The sequence below is a fragment of the Arabidopsis lyrata genome (genome assembly GCF_000004255.2).
Source record: "Arabidopsis lyrata subsp. lyrata unplaced genomic scaffold ARALYscaffold_8, whole genome shotgun sequence".
Classification (NCBI taxonomy): domain Eukaryota; kingdom Viridiplantae; phylum Streptophyta; class Magnoliopsida; order Brassicales; family Brassicaceae; genus Arabidopsis; species Arabidopsis lyrata.
The window spans coordinates 1,236,680-1,254,260 of NW_003302548.1; the positions used below are offsets into that span (position 1 = coordinate 1,236,680).

Sequence of the window (17,581 nt, forward strand, 5' to 3'; positions counted from 1 at the left end):
TTCTTAAGGCTGGAAGGATATTCTTACCTATATTTTGTTTTATAAGGATAAAATTTGATATTATCTATATTTTTTTTTTTCATCTTATATAAAACGAGTTTTAGATAAGAAATTGTATAATAGACCCCATTTTGAATTTTGAACTCAAGTAAAAAATAATAATTAATATATTAACACTTTTAAATAATTAAACAAACACAATTGGTGATGAAAGTGGCATTTTAGATGGAGAGTGTTTCATTTTGTGCACGATAAACTGTTTGTTTTTAGTTACTTGAAAAAGGAGTAAACACACTTAATTGTTTTTTAAATATCTTTCATTTTATCATGTTTCGGTTTCAAAAACGTTAATTATAAATTCCATTCATACAGTATGACATATTACAAAAATGGTTGAAGAGGTGTCATTTCTATGAAGCGAGCTTATCTTGGTATTACAGCTGTGATGATAACGATAGTGATAATAAATTGTATATTTGACCAATAGTATTTGTCTATACATATGTCAACATGTAAACTGTACCTAAAATCAATTATAGTAATTAATTAAATATAAACAATGTCAACTCTTATTTTTAAAATAGTGATTAAATGGTAAGACAGCTCATTTAACTATATAATACTATATACACATATTATATGTGACCAAAGTACCAACTCTCTTCAAACAAAGATCCGTATAAACTATATTGAACAAGAGAGAAATGACAGTAGAAGAGGTAGGAGATGATTATACAAAAGATGGAACAGTTGATCTTCGAGGAAATTGCGTCCGAAGATCTCAAACAGGCCGTTGGAAAGCTTGTTCCTTCGTCGTTGGTATATATCATCTTTAGTAAAAAAAAATCTCTATTTTTAGTTATTTTTGTGTATATGATCAAGAGTTGATTGATATTTTGAATGTTAATGTGATTAGTGTACGAGGTATTTGAAAGAATGGCGTATTATGGAATATCAAGCAACTTAGTGATCTACATGACTACCAAATTGCACCAAGGCACGGTCAAGTCGTCGAACAATGTGACCAATTGGGTTGGGACTAGCTGGCTCACTCCAATCTTGGGTGCTTATGTTGCCGATGCTCATCTCGGTCGCTACATCACTTTCGTCATCTCTTCCGCTATCTATTTATTGGTATTTATAAAGATATTTCTTTACCTTACATACAAATTCTTATAACCACATCAATAGTAAAGAATTTAGAATGAGTTTTTGTGTTAAATATACGACATAACATTACAGGGAATGGCATTACTGACGTTATCAGTATCTCTACCGGCACTTAAACCACCGAAATGTTCGACGGCTAATGTTGAAAACTGCGAAAAAGCTTCGGTTTTACAATTAGCGGTATTCTTTGGAGCGTTATACACATTAGCGGTTGGTACAGGCGGTACGAAACCAAACATTTCTACAATAGGTGCTGATCAATTCGATGAATTCGACCCTAAGGAGAGGATTCATAAACATTCATTCTTCAATTGGTGGATGTTTAGTATCTTCTTTGGTACTTTCTTTGCCACAACTGTTCTTGTCTATGTTCAAGATAATGTGGGTTGGGCCATAGGTTATGGGCTTTCAACTTTGGGTCTTGCTTTCTCAATATTCATATTCTTGTTGGGAACTCGGTTATACCGCCATAAACTCCCAACGGGAAGCCCATTCACCAAGATGGCTAGAGTCATTGTGGCTTCACTTCGCAAAGCCCACGAGCCTATGCCCCGTGATTCGACGTGCTTCTATGAGCTTTCGCCAATGGAATATGCAAGCAAAAGGGCTTTCCCGATCCATTCTACTCTAAGTCTTAGGTAAATGCTTAATCCTATTAGAGTGAACGTTCGATTTTTTGGTTCAGTTTGTTTAATTTTTTTGACTCTTGGTGTTTTGTTTTATATCATAATGTACCTAAGATTTAACTGTGTTGCAGATTCTTAGATCGAGCTTCACTCAAAACCGGATCAACCCATAAATGGAGTCTCTGTACAATCACAGAAGTGGAAGAAACAAAACAGATGCTAAAAATGTTACCTGTCCTCTTCGTAACATTCGTCCCAAGCATGATGCTTGCTCAAATAATGACTTTGTTCATCAAACAAGGAACGACCCTCGACCGTCGTCTCACAAACAACTTCAGCATCCCGCCAGCAAGTCTCTTAGGCTTCACAACATTCTCAATGCTCGTCTCTATAGTCATATACGACCGTGTATTTGTTAAACTCATGAGAAAACTAACCGGAAATCCAAGAGGTATCACATTGCTCCAGCGAATGGGAATCGGTATGATCCTTCACATCCTAATCATGATCATAGCGTCCATAACCGAACGGTATAGGCTCAAGGTCGCTGCTGAACGCGGGCTAAACCACCAGACCGCTGTACCAATTCCCTTGACCATTTTCACATTGCTTCCACAGTATGTACTAATGGGTTTGGCTGATGCTTTTATAGAGATAGCAAAGCTCGAGTTCTTCTACGATCAAGCACCAGAGAGTATGAAAAGCCTCGGGACATCATATACGAGCACAAGTATGGCAGTCGGGAATTTCCTGAGCAGTTTTTTGCTTTCGTCCGTGTCTCAGATAACAAAGACGCAGGGAAGAGGATGGATTCAAAACAACTTGAATGAGTCTAGGTTGGATAAATATTACATGTTCTTCGCGGTACTTAATTTGGTTAACTTCATCCTCTTCTTGGTTGTAATTAGATTTTATGAGTACAGAGCTGATGTTACGCAATCAGCAAATGTAGAACAGAAAGAACCAAATCAGCAAATGTAAGGAAAGACATAAGTTTTTATTTGGTTGTTGTAATAAATGTACCAATTGGAACCAAATAAGCAAAGCCTTAATCCACTTACAAATCATCATCATACACTGTTATTTTTATGTTTCTTCTCTACCAGACACAGAGAAAACACTAAAGATTGTTCTTGTAATTTCATCAGATAGATATTACAACATAAGGCAGATAACTTTAAGACGACTTACATGATTTTCGATAAAAGAATCGTCTCAGAAATTATACTTCCTTTTGACAGAGACATGGTCATCTTCATCATCCTCTTCTTCCTCTTCTTCTTCTTCTACTTCCTCCTCTTCTTCTTCTTCTTGCACAACATCATCTTCCGCCGTATTAACCCTCTCGCACTCATCGATCCATTCGCTATAACTGCATTCATTTTGAACAAACCAGAGAGATTTAGAGAAATACAAAAGCGAAAACATAATGTTGAAATAGATGTGTACTTACATGTCTATAGCTTCAGTCAAAGCTACAAGAAACATAACAGAAAAAGAATGATCAGAAACGTAAGTAAAACCCGACTCTATATCGACTTGAAAGACCGAAAAAAACCTGTGATAGTAGTACTAAAGCTTTCTTCACAGATTCTACAAGCTGCTTTACCAATCAGATGCTTCATATCACTGGAAAAACAAACAAAGTTATCAGTGAATGATTTCAATTGTTTTCATTCATTTCATTCACATATTGTGAATCATCTTACATTATGCATTCGACACTCGAGCCGTGATTGCAGAAAGGACAACTAAAGATTGTGTCAAGCTTATCCATTCGCTTCGTAGGAGCAGGCTTTGCTCTTGATTTCCTCTTTCCCATTGTTTAAGCTCCTTTGCCACAAAACACAAAAATCAATACTTTACTTACATAAAAGCACCTTTGACACAAAACCAACAAAAATCAATAACCTCACTATACTTAGATAAAAATCAATCCTTTTGTAATGATCAATTACAAGATTGAGAAAAAGTATTCAACTTCAAAGAAATCTCAATAATTGCTAAACTCAAATCAAAGGAACAAAGATCAATACTTTCGCAATTACAAGATTATCAGATATTAGGGATCTTGAAACCCTAGAACAGAAATCGTGAAACCCTAATCGCAGAACAAAGAACGGATTCGCAAGAGCTTTAACTTCAGTAGAAAGAGATCGACATCATGGAGAGAGAATTGATTAGAGAATCGAGCTTACCAGGTGATTAGGGTTGTTTTGGTTATGAAGATTGCGGAGGAGACGGCGGTCTTAGCGGTGGCGATAGATTGTAACCTGACGGCGAGAGATTGATGTTTGTTTATATTTTTGGACGCTTTTCAAAGTTGAGATCTATCCATTGTTTCGATGGTGTTTAAAATATTTTAGGCCCATTTATTGTTTTCTAAGGCCCGTAGGCCTGATTGAATAGTAGTCAACCAAATATTTTGAATAATGGGCTTGAGTTGAATTGTTATTTTGAATTTATGAAACTATTGATTTGTGAATTGAATAATTTCGTTTGATTTAAAATTAAGGTCTATAACACTTGTATAATAGTGTTTTAAATTTTTTTTAAAAACACTATTATATACGAATTTGCAGTTAAAAAAAATAGTGTTTTTTAATTACCTATATATGCATTGGCCAAAAATCCTAATCTATTTTTTATTTACAGTTTCAATCTCTACAAAGATATTGTCCTAACCAAATTTTACAAAGATACCTTAACTACATTCGATTAATTTCTAATTCCTAAAATTTCTATGCTTAATTTAAACATAAATATATGATTCTTCTTTCACTTTTATTTGATCTTATATTTAAATTATTTTGAAATTTATATAATAAAATATTAGTTTTTTTTTTGCATATGATGTGATTTTAATTTTTTAAAACGGACATATATTACTCTATCGATGAAGCAAAAATATGTGTACAATATCCTATATTGCTTAAAAAATTGGGCAATGGTTCAGAGTCATACTATAAAAAGAACCAAAACGATTATGAATACGAATGAGCATGAAACTTGATTTATCAAGCGTCCAAAATTGAAAGTGTTATCCAGTTTACTCCGGTTCTTTATTTTAAATAATTAAAACTTTTAAAAAGTTTCAAAATATTATAAATATTTAAACTTTATTGAAAGTTTAATATTATAATTATTTGACCATCCCCATGGAGGTGGTGAAGGGAGGGCTCCAATTGGTAGAAAAAATTTAAAAAGTTAAGCTTTAAAAAACATTTTAAATAAGTTTCAAATATTATAAATATTTGAACTTTATAAGAATTTATAAGAAGGTTAAACATAATAAATATTTATAAAAGATATTAATATGGGACGGTATACTACTGAAACGACATGAATATTACGTTTATACATTTTCATAAATTGTTGTTCAAAAATATACTAACAAGATCTGATGGAATAAACTATTTTCTAGATAAAAAGTCGTGGATGGCTACTGAAACCGAATCATCTTATATAACTTTTATTATGACGTGGTACATACCAAATATTTTTGATAATTTCTATGTCATATATTACTTTGTAAAACAAATATGAATATAAATAGTTTTTGAAATTCAAATGACTATCATTATTTTTAACAATTTGTACTGTTACCAGCTTAAATTTGATATCCCGCGTAATGCATAGGCGAATAAATCTAGTTAGTTAATAATTAAATACCAGCTTTGATGGTATAAGTAACAATGTTTCAAGAGTAATATTGTAATAAATTATGCGTATAGTAAAAATATATGCTGCATATAGTAAAAGCACAAACAACATGACGTTTTGGTCATTAGTTTTGACCATTTACTGTATAATTATTTGGGGTAAATTAGTTTTATTTAATTATTTTGACTAACATTAATCACCAAATTGTATTCTATTGATCACAAAAAGAACGAGATGTAGTATTATTCGGTGGTGAAGACACCAGAGATTGTGTTTCTCTTGTGAGAATGACGGTGTTTATTAACGACATGTCTTTGGAAGTAGTGCTCGGATTATTCAACGTTAAAGCAGCTTTTGGAGGTTTACAAAAAAAAAAAAAAAAAAAAAAAAAAAAAAAAAAAAAAAAAAAAGCAGCTTTTGGAAATGATGCCGTTTTTATCAACTCGTTTGGCTAGCCTATTCTTATAGATAAATTTGGTGTTACTTATCAACCTCTCCAAAATGTGAGTTTTGGCATTCTATTATCTTGTGAGTTTTTTTCTTTTTGATAAAAAAAGTTTATGTTTTTGCTTTTCTTGTAAGAATTGCTAAAAACGTTTTTGTTTGATTTTGCATATTTAGAAGATATTGAAGATCGAGTGTTATGGTGTTATGGATGGAATATTAATATAATAAAGAATTTTTTGCGATTTATTTAGCTATTAATTATCTAAGTTTCTCATTTCATATGTTTTAAATTTCTGAACAATTTACATGACCTTTACATTTTCGAGACTTTGAAAAGTAAAGAATGGAATAAAGTTACAACTTCATTAAAATTTGTTTCCAATGTTCCTAAGTTATGTTCATTTGTGCATTTCTATTTTCTTTTTTTTTTTCTGAATATATATCTTCTTATCTAGTATGTCATTAAAAAAAATGTTAGTTATTTTATATATGTATTCATATATTTTTCATTCATGTGAGAAAAGAAATGAGATGAGTTAACCTTCTAGATCTATTAAAGACGAAACAATTGCTGAAAGATGGTTTTGATAAAATAGTACTTCCGTTGTTCTAAAATATAAATTATAACCATAAACCAAGTTTAGGAAGAACTAAACTTCTTTGTTCAGAGCAGTTCAAATGGCTTGGAAAAATTTTGTTGACAACAACAAAAAAAAATGATTTGGAAAACATTCAATTAGTTGATGATGATTCATCCTCCCACATACTACTCTAGTTTCATGCGCAAGGTCTTTTACTCTTTACTCTAGTTTTGGGTTTTTGGGCTTTTTTAGAATTTCTCGAATATTTTTCTGAATTGCACAAGTAGATTTAAAATGGGCCAACATTGTGATATCATGAGCCTAACTTATTGAGGCCCATTAATAACCCATTCCGTTTGTGCGTGTATGTTACGCTGTGTTCTCGTTCAATCATTTTCTTCTCTCATTTCCAAAATCTAGAAACCCTAAAAAAGCAAAACTGAGATCTCATGGCCTCCGGCGACCGTAACTTTGGTTATATGACCGGAAAATATGCGGAAGTAAAGCTTCCACTGACGACACGGGTCAAGAACAAGACTCCGGCCCCGGTGCAAATCACCGCAGAGCAGATTCTAAGAGAAGCTAGAGAGAGGCAAGAGGCTGAGATCCGTACACCTAAGCAGAAAATCACTGATTCTACTGAGCTTTCCGATTACAGACTCCGACGTCGGAAGGAGTTTGAGGATCAGATCCGTCGAGCGAGATGGAACATCCAAGTTTGGGTCAAGTATGCGCAGTGGGAAGAGTCGCAAATGGATTACGCGCGTGCTCGGAGCGTGTGGGAACGAGCTTTAGAAGGAGATTACAGGAACCATACGCTTTGGGTCAAGTACGCAGAGTTTGAGATGAAGAACAAGTTTGTCAACAATGCAAGGAACGTTTGGGATCGTTCTGTTACGCTTCTCCCTCGAGTAGACCAGCTTTGGTACAAGTATAGTTACATGGAGGAGAAACTTGGGAATATCGCCGGAGCTAGACAGATCTTCGAGCGGTGGATGAATTGGTCGCCGGATCAAAAAGCTTGGTTTTGTTTTATTAAATTCGAACTTAAGTATAACGAAATCGAACGTGCGAGATCGATATACGAGAGGTTTGTTCTTTGTCATCCGAAAGTATCTGCTTTTATTCGATATGCAAAGTTTGAGATGAAGCGTGGTGGTCAAGTTAAGCTTGCTAGGGAGGTTTACAATCGGGCCGCAGACGAGCTTGGAAACGACGAAGAAGCTGAGATTCTCTTTGTAGCGTTTGCTGAATTCGAAGAGCGATGCAAGGAAGTAGAGCGGGCTAGGTTTATCTACAAGTTTGCTCTTGATCATATTCCTAAAGGAAGAGCTGAGGATTTGTACAAGAAGTTTTTGGCGTTTGAGAAACAGTATGGTGATAAGGAAGGTATTGAGGATGCTATTGTTGGGAAGAAGAGGTTTCAGTATGAAGATGAAGTGAGTAAAAACCCTTTGAACTATGACTCGTGGTTCGATTATGTTAGGTTGGAAGAGAGTGTAGGGAACAAAGATAGGATCAGAGAAATCTATGAGAGGGCTATTGCTAATGTTCCACCTGCCCAAGAGAAACGATTCTGGCAAAGATACATTTATCTTTGGTGAGTTTTTAAATTTTAGTTTCATGTAGAGTGGAAAGCTTTTGGTTCTTTAGCAAACTGATTTGACTAATTGGTGTAGGATTAATTATGCTTTGTATGAAGAGATTGAAACTAAAGATGTGGAGCGTACACGAGATGTTTACAGGTATTCTGAAACTTTTCAAGTTATATTCATAGCTTGTGGCGGATTAGACTGACTGTTGTTTTTGCAAACATTACAGAGAATGCCTCAAGCTTATCCCACACACCAAATTTTCTTTTGCCAAAATATGGTTGCTGGCTGCAGAATATGAAATCAGGCAATTGAATCTTACGGGCACACGGAAAATTTTAGGAAATGCGATTGGGAAAGCTCCAAAAGATAAGGTAAGCCTGACGACTCGTAATCTGGAAATGGTTTACATTATTGCTCATGTGTTTTTTACTAACATTTTTTTGTTATCTGCAAAACAGATATTCAAGAAATACATTGAGATTGAACTCCAGTTGGGAAACATCGATAGATGTAGAAAATTATACGAGCGGTTTCTTGAATGGTCTCCTGAGAATTGCTATGCTTGGAGAAACTATGCTGAGTTTGAGATTTCTCTTGCTGAAACAGAACGAGCTAGAGCTATCTTTGAGCTTGCAATATCTCAGCCTGCTCTAGACATGCCTGAGCTGCTTTGGAAGGTAAATTTTTACTGTCTAATGCATCCATAAAGATTTCTCAGACTTTTGAACCGATTGGATCATTAAATTCTCTATATATTGTTTGTGGCAGACGTACATTGATTTTGAGATATCGCAAGGGGAATTAGAGAGGACACGGGCTTTATATGAGCGACTCTTGGACCGTACAAAGCATTGCAAGGTGTGGGTTAGCTTTGCAAAGTTTGAAGCTTCTGCTGCGGAACACAAAGAAGACGAGGCAGAGGAAGAAGAAGATGCTATTGAACGCAAAAAAGACGGCATCAGACGCGCCAGAGGTTTGACGCTACATGTTATATTATGAGTTTTGATGGTTCCTTGTGACATTTTTTAACTGTTTTTTGTTTATTATTTATTTCTTCTACTCAGCGATCTTCGATAGAGCCAACACATACTACAAAGACACCACACCGGAGCTGAAAGAAGAGCGTGCTACGCTTTTGGAGGATTGGCTTAACATGGAGACAGGCTTTGGTGAGCTCGGGGATGTTAGTGTCGTTCAATCGAAGCTCCCGAAGAAGCTCAAGAAGAGAAAGCTAACCAGTAGAGAAGACGGTTCTACAGAGTACGCATTACATACATATAACTTCCCGTTTTGTTATCCTTGGAATGTGAGAATTCGAATGCTAAAGTGCTTAATGTGAAAATGTTGTTTGAATATTTGGCAGGTATGAAGAATACATTGATTATTTGTTTCCGGAAGAATCACAGACGACGAATCTTAAGATTCTTGAAGCTGCTTATAAATGGAAGAAGCTTAAAGCTGGGGAATGTGTCTAATGGTGGTTAACATCATAATGTACTAGGTAGGTGATGATGTCTCTTGCGGGGTTAATATTACAACAAATTAACCGGGCCTTGTGGCCTAGTGGTAAAAGGGTCACAGCTGTGACTTCCGCCACCATGGTTCAAGGCACGGCCACTGGCAGGTTTACATAGGGGAATTGTCAGCCTCGTGGGATTAGTCTTTGGGCCTAGGAAGCCTTTGGGAGACCCGCGGTTATTCAAAAAAAAAAAAAAAAAATATTACAACAAATCTTTATATATATCAAACTGTATTAGAACATATAATTGATCTATGTATCCTTATTTATGACTCAATTAAAACATATAATCTCTTCTCTCTTGAATATTGATAATGTTAACACTGGACGTAGAGTTATGATAATTTCATATAGTTTCTCCTTTATATACTCACTCTAATAATTTCAGATAGTTTAGTTTTTGTTTCAAATTATTGTTTGTATGATGGTTATGAACTAAAGCTTTTATTCTGTCTAGGATTATGATGTCACAGTACTAAAACAACAAATGTTTTTTGTGGTTTATGCATTTGGCTGTGTGAACTTCTTTTGTAATTTTCTTGATTACATCTTGTTATCAAAGATGGCGAATACTTATTTTCTTGCGAAGGCAGAAGTATGCACAGAGACGGTAGCCAAATGCCATGACAAGCAGAACCCCCTGTTCTTGCAAACCGCCATTCGCAAGACCAGCCTGAGATGCCGTATGCATGAAAGACAAGTACTTCAACCAGTGCATGAATTTGGGTATGTGCTGCATTTCGTGTTCAAAAGCTCGTCACTTTTTATTATGATTAATTAGAAAGAGTATCCATCCAAATCATAGTTTGGGGTACCTCCGTACCTGAACATAGTAACCAGCAACAACCCCTTGACCCTAAACCCCAAGAAAGTGACCATAAGTGTACTTATACATACCATCTTTAGAATAACATCTTCTGTCTTCTGGTCCCTCCAGGAGGAGTCTTAATAGTCTGTATTTTTCACTTGCTGTCATAACACATGTTTGGACCAACTTTTATATTTGCACCAGCTTGATCCTCAAATTAGCGATGCAAGCCTCCTTGTATCGCATATTTTTCAGGAAACGGCACGAGTAATCCGAGCCAAATTGGATCCTGTAATTGTGTGAATCTCCGGGAGAGGAGAGATATGTATTGAGCGTGTATATATAACGTTACAAGAGATAGGATCAAATCTATCCTAGGATCTTAGATATATACAAATATAAGATTCCTATATATCTACGCTAACACCCTCCCGCAGTCGGAGCTGGAGGTTGCCGAACACTCAGGCTGGACCGAAAATCTTGAAATAGAGTAGTAGGAAGTCCTTTGGTGAATATGTCTGCATACTGTAGAGAAGAAGGGACATGGACGACCCGAATATAGCCTAGTGCAACACGCTCTCGTACAAAATGTATGTCAATCTCCACATGCTTTGTGCGTTGATGCTGAACCGGATTGGTGGAAAGATATACAGCACTCACATTGTCACAAAACACAACCGAAGTCTTGGGAATAGGAATGCGCATCTCGACAAAAAGGTTCCGAAGCCAAGTAAGCTCAGCCACGGCATTTGCTACACCTCTATACTCAGCCTCTGCGCTTGACCGTGAGACAGTTTGTTGCCGCTTCGATGACCAAGAAATGAGATTATTACCAAGGAACACACAATAGCCGGAGGTGGACCGCCGTGTCGATGGACAACCGGCCCAATCAGCATCCGAATATGCAACCATAGCCGTAGGCGATGAGCGATAGAGCTGAAGACCATGTGAAATGGTCCCCTTGACGTATCGAAGAATTCGTTTCAAGGCATTGAAGTGGTCTTCTCGTGGATCGTGCATGAAGAGGCACACTTGTTGAACGGCGTATGAGATGTCCGGTCTAGTGAAGGTGAGATACTGAAGGGCGCCGGCGAGACTTCGGTAGAGAGTGGGATCCGTAACCGGCGGGCTCGTGGAAGTGGTCTCGTCAAGTTTGGGCTTGGTGTCAACCGGAGTGAGGCAAGGGTTACAATCCGTCATGTTAGCTCGATGGAGTATGTCAGCCGCATAGTTTTGCTGATGTAGAAATGTTCCCTTGGCATTTCGTATGATGGAGATCCCGAGAAAATGATGGAGTGGCCCGAGATCAGTCATAGCAAAATTAGAATGAAGGGCTGAGATGACTGTTGGTGTCGGATCCCGCACCAGAAGTCCGAGACCAACCAAAGATTGCCACGTAGTCAAGATAAAGGCCCATAAAGGATAAAGCCCATTGGATCTGTGAGCCGAAGGAACGGTCGAAGTGGTTATCACCACTTCGAGAGTTCGAAGTGACTGCTCTTTGACATGAGATCGGTGTAGAAGACACGGGTAAGTCGGTTCAAGGATACTTGGGCCAAAAGGCGAAGCCCATGAAGATCAGAGTCAATTCAAATTCAAACGTTAAGGCATTAAAGCCGAAGATCAAAACGGACACATTTAAGAGAGAATAATTACACTTAATTAGCCACTTTAAATGTCGTTTCTCTATGTATAAATATAAAGGCCAATGGCCATGTAAGGGGGATCTTCCTCTCAAGAAAGAAATACTATAGCAATTTTCGTAGCAATTTAGAAGTTTTTACCTATTCATTTTTGTCCCTCAAGAATAATCTTTCCTACTTAATAAAATACTTGAGTGTGTGAATCCGACATCCACATTTTGGCGCCGTCTGTGGGGAGAATTAGGATTCTTGAGTGGTCAGATTTTTTCTTTACTACACTTCCGAGATAAGCAACAATGTCCGGAGGAGACACCGTTGAGACATCATTGGCTGAAACCCTCAAAGCTATGCAGCAAACCATGTCGGACATATCACAAAAGTTCTCGGATGTGGAAAAGGCCGTCGATACGTTGCAAACATCCCAGGTATCTCTTAGTCAAAATGTCAATACTATACAAACTCGTGTTCGCTCTTTAAGTGCAGGAAACCTTGTGGGAATCCGAAGAGGGATATTCAACTCGCCAAGTTCCGCTACACGAAATGAAACCAGCGGACAAACAACTCCCGGTGCTACTAATAATGTAGTTCAGACGTTGGAAGAAGAGACACAGCTTGGAGATGAAGAACAACTTGCAGCTCAATACGAGCAGGAGAACCTCGACCAGTTCGAGACCATGAGGAAGGTTAGCCAGGAATTAAAAGAAATGAAATCGAAATTTCATCAAGCTACAAGTTCGGAGCCAGACATCAATCGAGTCATCGAAGAAGCTAGGCGAACACCTTTTATCTCGCGAATTGCAAGTTTGAGGATCAAAGACTCCCGAAAACTCAAGTTGGACCCTTACAGCGGATTGGAGGATCCAAAAAGCTATCTCGCAGCTTTTCTGATCGCTGCTGGAAGAGTCGAATTGGATGAAGCTGATGAGGACGCAGGCTACTGCAAGCTTTTTTCGGAGAATCTATGTGGCCAAGCTCTAATGTGGTTCACCCAATTAGAGCCGGGTTCGATCAGCAATTTCGGCGAACTATCAGCTGTATTCTTAAAGCAATACTCCATCCTTATGGATAAAAGCGTTTCGGATGCCGATCTTTGGAACTTATCGCAAGGATCTAATGAGTCACTTCGAGTTTTCATCACCAAATTCAAAGGAGTGCTGTCAAAACTCCCAAGAATCTCACAGCAATCAGCTTTATCTGCCCTACGAAAAGGATTGCGACATGATTCAAGGTTTAAAGAAGACTTAATACTTCATAAACCAGACACAATTCAGGATGCACTCTTCCGCGCGAACAACTGGATGGAGGTAGAGTACGAAAAAGAAAGTTTTGCCAAAAGGAATAAACAAGAAAAGCCGGCAATCACCGTCCCTACCAAGAAGTTCGAGCCTAGGGAGAGCAAAGGACCAAGGAAATTTGGGTCGCAACCCTTCAACAGTACCGTCGGAAAGCAATTCCAAGGGAAAGGAAGATCAAACACTTGGGTCCGTGATGAAAGTCTATATTGCGATATTCATAAAGTAACCGGGCATTTAACCAAGGATTGCAGCGTTCTTAAAAAGCACCTCGCAGAGCTTTGGGCCAGTGGAGATCTTTCCAAATTCGATATAAAAGATTTTGTGAAGGAATACCACGAAGCGAAGGAAAACTCCAAAGATCAAGATTTCAAAAGACCAAGGTTATCCAACGAGGAAGAACCAAGGAGTTCGAAGGGTAAGATCAATGTGATTCTAGGAGGTTTCAAGTTTTGCGGAGATTCGATAAGTTCCATCAAGAAACATAGACGAAATATCCTACTCAAAGCAAGCTTAAGCGAGGAAGTCGATTTTCAAGGTGCATCGATATCATTTAATGAAGAAGAAACGCGGTACCTCGAAAGACCGCATGATGATGCTCTAGTCATTACCCTTGACGTTGCTAACTTCGAAGTATCAAGGATCCTTATAGATACAGGCAGTTCGGTCGATTTGATCTTTTTAAGTACTCTAGAAAGAATGGGAATCAGTCGAGGAGACATAGTAGGACCCCCATCTCCGTTAGTTGCGTTCACAAGCGAGTCAGCCATGTCTCTCGGAACAATCAAGCTACCGGTCCTTGCCAAGAAGGTATCGAAGATCGTGGACTTCGTTGTCTTTGATAAGCCCGCAGCTTACAACATCATCCTCGGGACTCCCTGGATTTATCGAATGAAAGCAGTCCCCTCTACATACCATCAATGTATCAAATTTCCAATATCAAATGGGGTGGAAACAATTCGGGGAGATCAAGAAGCTTCACGGACGTGTTACCTAGCTAGCCACCGTATGAAGATTCAATAGCAATTAACGAAGCCCGCAAAAGAGGGACTAAGAACAAAATTTCCTAGCGGGCAGAAGAAGGATGATGTAGTAATCGAAGTGGTGTTGGAAGAAGACAAGCCGGACCGAAAAATTCGAATTGGAGCAACTCTGACTGGCCAGATAAAAGAAGCTTTGGTCGAACTTTTAAAGAGAAACAAAACATCGTTTGCATGGTCAGCAGCAGACATGCCTGGTATAGATCCAAGTATAATCTGTCACGAGCTAAACGTAGATCCGAGCTTCAAGCCGGTAAAACATAAAAGAAGAAAGCTCGGAGTGGAGCGAGCCAAAATAGTAAATGACGAAGTAGATAAACTTTTGAAGATAGGATCCATAAGAGAAGTGCAATACCCGGAATGGATAGCAAACACTGTCGTTGTCAAAAAGAAGAATGGGAAAGATAGGGTTTGCATCGATTTCACAGACCTAAATAAAGCATGTCCTAAAGATAGTTTCCCACTCCCACATATAGATCGACTTGTAGAGTCCACCGCTGGGAACGAGTTGTTAACATTCATGGACGCCTTCTCGGGTTACAATCAAATAGTGATGAACCCCGAAGATCAAGAAAAGACGTCATTTATCACAGATAGAGGTATCTATTGTTATAAAGTGATGCCTTTTGGTTTGAAAAATGCAGGAGCAACTTATCAACGGTTGGTTAACAAGATGTTCCATAATCATCTCGGGAAAACAATGGAAGTCTACATAGATGATATGCTGGTTAAGTCGTTAAAGAAAGAGGATCACGTTAAGCATTTAGAGGAATGTTTTGATATTCTCAATAAATATCAAATGAAGCTGAACCCGGCGAAGTGCACATTTGGAGTCCCATCCGGAGAATTTCTTGGTTATATCGTGACAGAAAGAGGAATCGAAGCCAATCCAAATCAAATTAACGCCTTTCTGAACATGCCCTCTCCAAATCAAAGCGGCTCTGAATCGTTTTATCTCGAGATCAACAGATACGTCGTTGCCTTTCTACCAAATTCTAAAAGGGAACAAAGGATTCCTTTGGGATGAGAAGTGTGAAGAAGCTTTTGGGCAGCTTAAGGCATACTTAACCACTCCGCCTATATTGTCCAAACCGGAAGTGGATGAAAAACTTTATTTATACGTATCGGTTTCAAACCACGCGGTTAGTGGAGTCTTGGTTCGGGAAGACCGTGGGGAGCAGAAACCAATTTACTACGTGAGCAAGTCAATGACGGATCCGGAATCCAGATATACAATGATGGAAAAACTCGCACTCGCGGTGGTGATATCTGCTCGGAAGCTACGCCCGTATTTTCAATCCCATCCGATTGAGGTATTAACCAATCAGACACTCCGAACAATACTTCATAGTCCAAACCAGTCCGGACGATTGGCGAAATGGGCGGTGGAATTAAGCGAGTACGACATAGAGTTCAAAAGCCGGATCAGTATGAAGGCTCAGGTCTTAGCAGATTTCCTGACCGAACTACCAATACCTGGAACGATGGAACAACCGGAGAACCAAACTTGGAAATTACACGTAGATGGGTCTTCAACAAAACAAGGATCCGGAGTGGGAATCAAGTTGGAGTCTCCAACGTCAGAAATTCTAGAACAGTCATTCCGGTTGTTATTCAATGCCTCCAACAACGAGGCAGAAATTCTAGAACAGTCATTCCGGTTATATAAAAATTTCTCGAAATTCGAATTAATCCGCATACCTCGGGGAGAGAATACAACTGCGGACGCACTTGCAGCATTGGCATCAACATCAGATCCTGAGTTAAAGAGAGTTATTCCAGTGGAATGCATTTCGGAGCGAAGCATTCAAGACAGCAAAGAAACCCTCGTCGTTACAAGATCTCGAGCAACGGTACGTGACCGTGGCGAACCAGATATCGAACCACCACCCAACAAACGAAGGAAGTCAAAAGGATCGAATACATCTAACAAGGAACCCGTTGTCTTAGCTGAAGAAGTAATTCCAGAAACGATGTTAGAGACCGAGCCATTATTCGAGGAGGATATTCTTGAAACAAACGAGCATCCCGAGCCAAAGCCACGAGTATTTCACAAGGTTGACCAAATTCCGGCTAAAGACTGGGGAGCTGACTGGAGGGAGCCAATAAAGCACTACATCATGACAGGTGAGCTCCCAAAGAATAAATGGCAGCGCAGGAAAATGAAAATCGTTAGCGCGAAATTTTGTCTGTCAAAGGATGCGTTATATAAACGAGGTGTCAGTGACCCTTACCTATTATGCATTTTTGGGCCCGAAATCGAAATCGTCATGAGCGAAGTGCATGAAGGATTATGTGGGAGTCATTCATCAGGAAGAGCTATGGCTTTTAAAGTTAAAAGAATGGGGTATTATTGGCCCACTATGATCACAGATTGTGTTAAGTTCGCCCAAAGATGCAAGCGCTGCCAACTCCACTCACCATTGATCCATCAACCGTCGGAGTTATTCTCCTCCATTTCCGCCCCATACCCGTTTATGAGGTGGTCAATGGACATCATTGGACCATTACACAAATCAACTCGAGGTGTACAATACCTTTTAGTCCTTACGGACTACTTTTCAAAATGGATTGAAGCTGAGGCGTATGTTGGTATCAAGGATTCGGCGGTGAAGACCTTTATTTGGAAAAACATTATATGTCGACATGGAGTTCCATACGAAATAGTCACTGATAATGGACCGCAATTCATTTCACACGAGTTTGATGCCTTTTGTGCGGACTGGGGAATTAAAGTTAGTTATTCTACTCCACGATATCCGCAAGGAAACGGTCAAGCTGAAGCCGCGAACAAGACAATATTAGGCAACCTCAAGAAGCGCTTAAGTCATCTAAAGGGAGGATGGTATGAAGAACTCCAACCCGTCCTGTGGGCCTATCGTACAACCCCTAGGCGACCTACAGGAGAAACTCCATTCTCTTTGGTTTACGGCATGGAGGCGGTAGTACCAGCTGAACTCAATGTGCCCGGACTTCGCCGAACAGAAGCACCGTTAAATGAGAAAGAAAATTCAGCAATGCTTAATGATTCACTAGATACCATAAATGAAAGGCGTGATCAAGCTCTAATTCGGATCCAGAATTACCAGCAGGCAGCAGCCCGGTATTACAATTCTAAGGTTAAAAGTAGGCTTTTCTTCGTGGGAGATTATGTATTAAGGCGCGTCTTTGACAACAAAAAAGAAGAAGGTGCCGGT

At 38.6% G+C, this 17,581-nt stretch overlaps 3 protein-coding genes across 4 annotated transcripts; 2 read left to right on the forward strand and 1 right to left on the reverse strand.

The window, feature by feature from the left end:
• Positions 1–663: 663 nt before the first annotated feature.
• Positions 664–2,833, forward strand: LOC9299508 (protein NRT1/ PTR FAMILY 5.3). The gene is made up of 4 exons (XM_002863386.2): positions 664–819; positions 917–1,134; positions 1,243–1,808; positions 1,928–2,833. Exons 1-4 carry the CDS (start codon positions 705–707, stop codon positions 2,775–2,777), a joined length of 1,749 nt encoding a protein of 582 aa, XP_002863432.1. The 5' UTR covers positions 664–704; the 3' UTR covers positions 2,778–2,833.
• On the reverse strand, positions 2,823–4,113 carry LOC9299509 (transcription elongation factor 1 homolog). The gene is made up of 5 exons (XM_002865162.2): positions 3,995–4,113; positions 3,506–3,629; positions 3,355–3,425; positions 3,250–3,271; positions 2,823–3,168 (listed from the first exon to the last, which is right to left on the reverse strand). Exons 2-5 carry the CDS (start codon positions 3,616–3,618, stop codon positions 3,012–3,014), a joined length of 363 nt encoding a protein of 120 aa, XP_002865208.1. The 5' UTR covers positions 3,619–3,629; positions 3,995–4,113; the 3' UTR covers positions 2,823–3,011.
• Positions 4,114–6,711: 2,598 nt separating this feature from the next.
• Positions 6,712–9,966, forward strand: LOC9301283 (crooked neck-like protein 1). 2 transcript variants are annotated; one of them, XM_002863387.2, is made up of 7 exons: positions 6,718–8,087; positions 8,167–8,232; positions 8,309–8,453; positions 8,541–8,759; positions 8,851–9,055; positions 9,147–9,342; positions 9,446–9,966. In XM_002863387.2, the coding sequence occupies exons 1-7, from the start codon at positions 6,937–6,939 to the stop codon at positions 9,555–9,557; spliced, it is 2,094 nt and encodes a 697-aa protein (XP_002863433.2). In that variant the 5' UTR covers positions 6,718–6,936; the 3' UTR covers positions 9,558–9,966. The 2 variants fall into 2 exon arrangements, with proteins under 2 accessions (XP_020871847.1, XP_002863433.2); XM_021016188.1 differs by lacking the exon at positions 9,446–9,966 and having other exon boundaries at positions 6,712–8,087; positions 9,002–9,055; positions 9,147–9,280.
• Positions 9,967–17,581: the final 7,615 nt, after the last annotated feature.